General features: G+C 57.8%; 1 protein-coding gene across 1 annotated transcript in view; it reads right to left on the bottom strand.

The window, feature by feature from the left end:
- Nucleotides 1-5,178: 5,178 nt before the first annotated feature.
- The window catches only part of DPF1 (double PHD fingers 1), a 7,619-nt gene continuing 4,593 nt past the window's right edge, over nucleotides 5,179-8,204 (bottom strand). The window contains exons 8-12 of the mRNA XM_007955500.2: nucleotides 7,440-7,490; nucleotides 7,227-7,346; nucleotides 6,067-6,179; nucleotides 5,398-5,509; nucleotides 5,179-5,249 (exon numbers count right to left, since the gene is read on the bottom strand). Of these exons, the coding sequence (XP_007953691.2) occupies nucleotides 5,179-5,249; nucleotides 5,398-5,509; nucleotides 6,067-6,179; nucleotides 7,227-7,346; nucleotides 7,440-7,490 (467 nt within the window). The remainder of the gene's footprint in view (nucleotides 5,250-5,397; nucleotides 5,510-6,066; nucleotides 6,180-7,226; nucleotides 7,347-7,439; nucleotides 7,491-8,204) is intronic.

Raw genomic sequence — 8,204 nt, forward strand, 5'->3', positions numbered from 1 at the left:
AGAGCCAGAGGCCACGGCATACAGTGCCGCGTCCCGCCGCCCCTCTGCCCCAGCCCTCGCTCCTGTCCTGTGGGCAGACTGTGGGCTCCTGGCTGCAGGTGGGACCAAGGTAACCCAGCCAGGGCCCTGCGCCAACCGCAGCCCTGCCCAAGGAAGGACTCCGATAGCACGATGGCAGTGGGGCCGTGAGCCAGGATCTGGGCGTGGCTGGCGTGTTCTCAGGCTTTCCCTCTGAGCTGCCCACCTGTGGTCCCCTGAGGGCAGAGCCGTGCCCACACCACCCCCAGAGGGGCCCATCCCACTGTGCCCTCTGGCCTCTCCCTAGGACCAAGCCATCGCACTGTAGGAAGGGGAGAGGGAGGGCAGGATTCAAAGTCAAGCCCCAACCTCTAGTTCACAAACCAGGTTTCTTCACCATGTATGACAGGTGTGGCTTGTGGGGCCAAACTCCCTGCGTGAAAAACCCCCGTGTAAAATGGCCCATTCTCACCCCATGCCCCACAGAGGTGAGGGGCCATATGGAAACAGACAGGGCTCCCCCATTCCAAGTGTGGTAGCCCCAAGAAGCACGAGAGGCATTGGCGCCCAGCCCCTCCCTTCCAAGCAGCAGCCAGGAACACTTTCTATGACGGGAAGTTACTTTCTTGGGGGTCCCAGGATGCATTGAGAAAACCCCAGAACGCAGAGAGTGAACACTCTTGAGAGAGGAACACTGTACAATCGGGGCGATCCCCACAGTCTTTTTCTGTCAGCTCCCCTGTGACCAGAGGCCACCTGGTAGCTGCTGACGAGGCCCAGCCGGGGCAGTCCTCTCCTCCTCCCTCCCCAGCAAGACCTGGCCTTGCCAGTCCCTTCCATGCACCCAGAGGGCTTCCCAGCCCTCCAGGCAGGGCTGGAGGAAAACGGCCTTCACCTCCCCGCCTGCTTTTGTTTCCCACCGGCAAGTCTCCCAGTCCCCCACGGGCCCCTCCTGGTCCCCCATGGGCCCCACAGCAGCAGGACCATTGGACACCTTCACTGTGCTTCCAAGGAGGGCTTCGCTGGCTCAACCCCCGAGACGCTAGTTCTCGCAAGGCAATAAGGGGCAGCTCGCCAGGCAGCCAAGCCAGTGTGGTACTACGCTGTTCACCCAGGAAATGGTTTCTTTTTTTTTCCTTCTTTAAAAACAAACAAAAAATATATATATATATATATTTATTTTTTCATGTAGAGTTGCGCCAGTACAAGTCTGTATGGCCACAGTCTGTGGATCCCCCAACCTCAAGCTGAGGACCAAGGCATGTCCCCAGGGGTAGGGGTCAGTGGGAGGATGGGGTGGGGTTCCCTTTTAGGAGAAGGCGCCAGCCAGGGAGAGGGTGGTGGCAATGTGGGCCTGGTTCACGGAGCAGCACACCTGAGGCTCCAAGCCAGTGCCAGGCAGCCCCGCCTTGGCCAGAGACCCCAGGCCTTCTCTCTGGGGCCACACACCTCAGGAAAGGGGGCTCTGGGAGCACACAGGATGCAGCTACTCCGGCAGGTGCCCGGTTGGGGAAGGTGAGAGAAGCGGGCACTCCACGTGCCTCCCATCATCACCCTCTGACCCCCAAGCAGCACCAAGCCCCCCTGTGAGAGAAAACCTCGGGCAGCCCCTCGCCCCACCGTGGGTCGGCCGGAGCTGCCACAGGCCGCGGTCCTCAGCCCTGGCCAACTACTGTGACGTCTGCTCCTCTCCCCACCCCCATTCAGGGGGTCCCCCAGTTCCCTCACCCATCTCCTCAGACCCCCAACCTAGAGCTTTTTTTTTTTTTTTAATCACCTCTTCATCTTCAGATCATTCGAATCATTTTTTGGGGACCTAATCATGTACATTGACAAGTGTAAATTATGATTTTTGGTTTTGTTTTCTATTTTTTAAGCATCTCTACAAAATGAATCTATTTAATTTGAGGTTGGTGTTCTGATGACTGAAGATAGCAGCTCTTTTTATGTTGATTCGTTCATTTGGATTTTTTTAATTCTCTTTTTTTTTTTATTTTATTTTCCCTTGTTTTGAGATTTTCTGGCATGTTTCTGGAGGTTTCAAAGGAAATAAATGCTTCGTAGAAGCAGCTGGTGTGTTCACTGGTGGGGGCGGGGGGCTGCAGGGCCTGTGACCCCACCTCTGCCCGTCCTCCTGTCGCCCATCCCAAACGTGTCACCCCTTACATACGTGTACGTGTATATGTGCACACACATGCACGTTTCCTTCAGAACCAGGAAACCAGCCTTGCTAACTTTTTTTCCCTTGGAACCCAAATGAGAGGAACCCAGCGCTCAGAATGTAAAATGTCCCTAAGTTTAAAAAAGCTAGACTGTTGCAGAAGCCATACACTGCAGGCCAGAAAACCTGGCTCAGGCCGCAGAGCAGTGTTTGTATGTTTTAGAATTCGTTAGTCAACTTTTTAAAATCTGGAGATAGTCCACGAGGAAAGCAGAACTAGCTTGGTGAACCCGTGGGCCTGGGCTCCCATACTTTGTAACAACCCTGAGAACTGCTACGTGGTTGGCTGGTCTCCAGCTCAGCCCAGGCCTGGGGGAAGCACAGTGTGGCCTCCCCTCTCCAGGTCCTGGGGGCATCCAAGTTGCAGAAAGACCCCCCACACACACATACAGGCGACCTTCTAGTTCTAGTAGGGAAGGGTCTTCAACTCATCCCCCTACATCTGCTTCTGGCTTGTGAATACTTGGAGATGGACCCCGAAATCAGAGTCAAGTGATTTTCCCAATCTGGAAATTCCACATGAAAATCCGTGTCTGACCCACCTCATCCATGTACCTGTCTGGCCCCCATCACTGAGTCTCCGCCTCGGAGCTAAACTCGGTGCTTCTGACTCACACCCCTTCCAGCATCTTTCTTCCTCAAGGGTGGGGATGATGTCCAGAGGATGAGGGCCCTCCCATCTCCCTCTAGAGTTCTTGAGACTCTCCCTCCCTGAGGCCCTGTCCTCAACTCCCTTCCGACCTCCCCAGCATGGGCGGGGTGTTGGGGGGAGAGCAGGGGGAAACGTGGAACACCCTGTTCTCACATCCTCTCCTGGCGGCTGTGAAATACACCAGCAGCATCTCACACTCCACCGCTCCCACACATGCCAGCCACTAGTCTCGCCTGAACTCTGTGCCCTGCTGGTCCCTGCCCCATCTTGGCCCAGTTTTCAACTTCCCTGCCTCATCCCCAACCCCTTCTCTCCCCTTCTGGCCTCCTGGACCTGGCCTTGTCTCTGGCCCCCACCTCTCTCCATCATGCCTTTGAGTCTCCAGTTTTCCCTTTCCTCTTCCTTGTTTCCTGGTTCTGTCATCCTTCAGGGAATCTCTCTGACCCTCTCCCTAAATCCTTGTCTTTCCTGATGCGTTTCTCTCTGAATCACTGCCCACCCCTCCTTCTCAGTCTCTCCCCAATGTGTCCACTTGTTACTACTACTTCTTCTCCCCACCAAGTTGCCATCTCTCCCCGCGCTCTCATCCCCCTAACTCCTGACACTCTCCTGTCCGTCTCTCTCCAGATCTATTTCTCCCTCCCCTGCTCTCTCGTGATCCTATCTCCACAAATTTGTGACTCTCGTCATCTGTTTTCCTCTCCCTCACCTCATCACACCGCCCAAGTCCCAGTCTCTCCATGTCCCTCCCCATGACTATCTATTTCCTCCTCCCCTCTAACATCCTCCTCTCTGCCGCCCCTCCCCCACAGCCTTTCTCCACTTCCGGGACTGGGAGCCCAGATGACGGCCAGGCCTGGGATGAGGTGCCCCTGCCTGTCCCCACCCTGCCTCTGGGAGGGGCCGGCCCATCTTCCCTCCATCCCTTCCCTTCCCCCTGCGCCCCGCCTCCCTCCCCACTGCTTCCCGCTGCAGCTGCAGCAGTCTGTTGTCAGGGCAACCACAGCTGGCTGGGCGGGGAGCCCCCTCCACCCCATCCCCCTTCTCCTTTACAGCAAGGCGAGGAGGAGCTGGGACAAAGCCAGCAAGAGGCAGGGTGCAGGGGGGACAGACGGGGGAGCTGGCTCCAGCTGTTCACCTCAGTTGCTTCTCCCCCAACCGGGCCCCGTCTCCCTCGCTCAGCGACGCCCCAACCGGCCTGGAGAAGGAGGCAGTCGTGGGCAGAGGGGTCAGGCCCAGTTTAATACACAGAACAAGTTAAGTCACAGCAGAGGCAGGCAGTAAAGGAGACTCGTTTACAAGGGGGGCACACCTGGAGTCGGGGAGACCCCCCCCCAAACCCACCACCTCCCCCACTTGCAGTCTCAATTTCCCTTTTTTTTTTGAAACCCGAACAATAAACACACACAACCACAAGAAACAACCACGCCCCTCGCCACCCTCAAAATGGCCAGCGAGGTGGCAGGGGGCACCCGGCCTGGCCGGGTGGGGAAGAGGGACCGGAAGGAGGGACAACTAGTCCATTGCAGGGTCTGTGCTTCTCATCCCAGCAGGCGCCGGGCAGGGGCCCGCCTTGCCCCACCAGCCGCCACCCACCAGCCAGGGCAGGCGTGGGTGTGGGCACAGGGCAGGGCTCTCAGGAGGGGGCAGGAACAGAGTTCAAAACCATGGTTCACATCATGCAGTATCCACGGTGGGCACCGGGGGCGGGGGGAGGCAAGGGACGGGCACCATGCCCACCCACCCTGGCACCAGGGGCAGCGGTGCTCACCTTGGATGGGGGGTGGGAGGGCTGCTGGGACAGCTGCAACTCCAGAAACGGGAGGGAGGGCCAGGCAGGAAGCTGGCATAGACTGGTGCCCTGTGGCTCTTAGCACTGCCCCTCCACCCAGCAGGCCTTATAGGACTCTCTGTATATATTAATTTTTTTTTTTTTAACTTTTTTTGTCTTTTTCTTTAGAAAAAGGCTCTGTCCGTGTCCCTGGCTGGCATCTACCCCCCTATGCCCGCCCAGAGGCGGGGTATGGCTTTGATGGGAGCAGAAGGCCCTGGTGCCCATTTGCCGAGGGATGCGGAAGGAGGGAGGAAGGGATCGAGGCCCGACTAGGACCACCAGCCCACAGGGCAAACGTTCCACTTGCACAAAGGGCAGGGGTGGCCTGGCCCGTCTCAAGCCTTGCCCTCTCCCACTCCCACCACGGGGCATGAAGGGTGGGGGGGAGTAGAGGACTCGGCGAGGCAGGTAGGCAGACACCACCCTAGAGGTCCAGGTAAGCCCGAGCCAGGCTTAGGTGAGGGTGATGTAGGCAGAAGCCTTCTCTTTCAGGTGCCGAAGACAGAGGTGACAACTCCAGCTCCCTGCGGGGTGGCCGGAGGACAGGAGTTAGGCCCAAGCCCCCCAGGAGGGCTGCACAACCCACTCTCATCCACAGAACACAGGCTTCCACCACCAGAAGTCAACGTCCCAACCCATCCACCCCCGCTAAGTGCACACCTCTTCTCTCACCTTCCGGGGGCTCTGCCATGGGGGGACTCAGGCAGTACATGTGGTAACCCCGATCGCAGTCATCACAAAACAGCAGCTGGTCCTGGGAGGTGAGACCCGCCCAGCTGGCACCCTGGGGGCATGGGCACCAGAAACCGGGGTGGGGGGCAGGGGCTAGGTAAAAGGAGCGGGGGAGGTGGTCCCCTGAGAAAGTCTTTGCATTGTGGGATCTTTATAAAGCCCCACTTGGCCAGGCAGAAACACCCCTGCGGACTGCTGACTTGCAGTGTGGGGCTCTCTGAGGTTCTGTGGGGCACTTCAAGTGACTCTCAGATGGTCTGACACCAGTGCTAGAAACAACTGACGTGGGTTCCAATCCCAGCTCTGGCATTTCCCTGGGGGGAGGGGTACACTGTGGGCAGGTAGCGCCCCCTCTCTGAGCTCTTTCTTCTCTGTCAAGTGGGAATGAGAGCACCTACCTCAGAGGGTGGTTGGGAGAAGTCAGAGAGATGAGGAGTATAAAGTGCCGGGCTCAACTAACGGACACTAACAATAATAATAATACGTGTTACTGGTGTTCACCAGGGAGGGTCTCCAGGGAAAGGATTTGGGTTCAACTGGCAAGGGTGGAGGTGCCAGGTGGGGAACATGGCTGGGGGCATCCTGAGGGGCGGGCGGGCAGACACTCACGTCGTTCTCTGAGGTGCCGCACAGGCTGCAGGACTTGCATTCAATACACTGCCAGCGGTAGGTCCGCACGGCCGCTGTCATGTTCACCGTGAACTGTAAACACGAGGGGTGTCCTGGAGGACAAGGGGCAGGGGTGTGGTTAGGGAGTTGTCATGCCCCTGGAGGAGAAACTCCCAGCCCTCACCACCGGCTCCCAAGGCAGAGATGATCTTCCGGGTCCACGTCTGACCCTGTGCCTCAAGGCCACAGCCATGCCCCACGGAGTGCCCAGCAAGGGAACTGCAATCAGCAGTGCTGTGGTCGCCACAGTCTCCCACCAGACACGTTTCAACCACACTCTGCTCCCAGAACACCATAGCAACCGCATGCCATTACCACAGTGCCGTGGCAACCGTGTTCTACCACCCACAACACCGCAGCGACCACAGTTTGTTAACCACCGTGCTGAGGCAGCCACATTCTGTTACTCACAACAGAATGGCAAACAGACCCTGCTAACCACAGCACCACGGCAACCACATCCCTGCAGGCCACAATGCCACAGCAACCCACCTGCCACACCAGCTCTCCCCACACCTCGGTCCCAGGCAACCTAAGCCCGTTTGGTGCCCCGCCCACCAAACTGCCACTAGCACTATTGTGCAAACCCACTCCAATAGTCCACCAGCCCGATGCAGAACGACTCGAAGATCACCCACTGCCCCACAGTCCGCCACCCTGGATGCCCTAACAACTGCATTCCACTGTACCAAATTACCAGGACAACCATGATACACGACCCACTGGGCTGAAGCAACCCCGGTGTGTTACCCACAATGCGCCACGGGAAACCCACCCTACTAACCACACTGCCATCGTCCTGTTAGCCACAGTACCCAGCATATCTTGGCCACAATGGACCCGCGATGCCGGGGCAACCACCTTCCACTACTCCTGATGCTATGATCAGCACACGGCACTTCCCCCAGTGCCGTAACGACCGCATCCCATGATCCCCAAAGCCTCACTGGCCCCACTCCGTGTCCCACGGTTCTCAGCAGTGCCGTCAGCTCCACTGGCTCTGGCCCCCTACAGCGCCCTAGGACACGGACCCCCCTGCTGCACCCCCCAAGGTCTGCAGTTCTGGGTGTCCCCTCCATGCCAGGCCCCAGAAACCTCACCTGAGCGCCCACAGTCAGCACAGGAGATGAGGTCCTCGGGACACCCTGTCTTCTTGGAGCCACCCAGGCAGAAGTCACAGTAGCCGTTAGGGATGACAGTGCCATCAGGTGCCTTCTTGGCTGAAAGACACCAGGGAGGGGTTGACATGGGGCAGGCAGGGGCACCTAGTCAAAGGCTGCTGCAGAAGTCGGGGCAGAGGGAGGCGTCCCTACCTGTGTGTTTCCTCTGTGCCTCAGGGACCCAGGCCAATTCTTTGTAAAACTCTGGGGGTGGGGGAACAGAGAGAGGGGCTCTCACCATAGGCAAGGCTCCACCCTGCCCCCAGCCTCAGCCCCAGAGGAAGACCCCTTGGTCTAGGCATGGGGGAGGTGGGGAGAGAGTTGCTACCCTGCACTGCGGCCAGCAGCAAAAGAGAGTGGGGGGTACAAATAATTCCCACGGGGACTGGTGCTTCCTCCTTCTCAAGTGAAAGTTTGGCAATGCCAGCTTTAAGAAGAGCCCTGCCTCTCTACTCATACACGCTTTCCACCATGTGTAACTCAGGGCTGACTAGATAAAAATTCTGTAGTTGCCACTGGCCAAGAGCTGTTATGGAAACAGACATTCTGAAGGAAAATTCTGAACACAGAAGTGCCTGGGTGTGTGGTGGGTTGGAGACACTCGCCCTCTTCTTCCAAGGGATGGGTGGGTGGACAGGTTTCTCCACTGGCTGAGTGCCCCCAAATACTTCCACCCCTCCGCCATCGCTCATCTGTCAGGGTTGGCATGGGATTGGCAGAGATGGGCACCAAGGGCTCCCAGGCCACAGACCCTGCCCCTTGGCCAAAGCTGAGCATTGGGAGGAGAAGGGTAGGCAGAGAGGAAGGGGAGTCATCTATAATCCCCCTCCCCAGGCTCTAATTGAAACAATAAATCAGACCCAGAAATATTATGCCCAGCCTGGAGCACAGGAGAGAGAGAGAGAGAGAGAGAGAGAG

Source organism: Orycteropus afer, unplaced genomic scaffold, assembly GCF_000298275.1.
Source record: "Orycteropus afer afer isolate SDZICR_OR568_19922 unplaced genomic scaffold, OryAfe1.0 scaffold00507, whole genome shotgun sequence".
Taxonomy (NCBI): Eukaryota; Metazoa; Chordata; class Mammalia; order Tubulidentata; family Orycteropodidae; genus Orycteropus; species Orycteropus afer.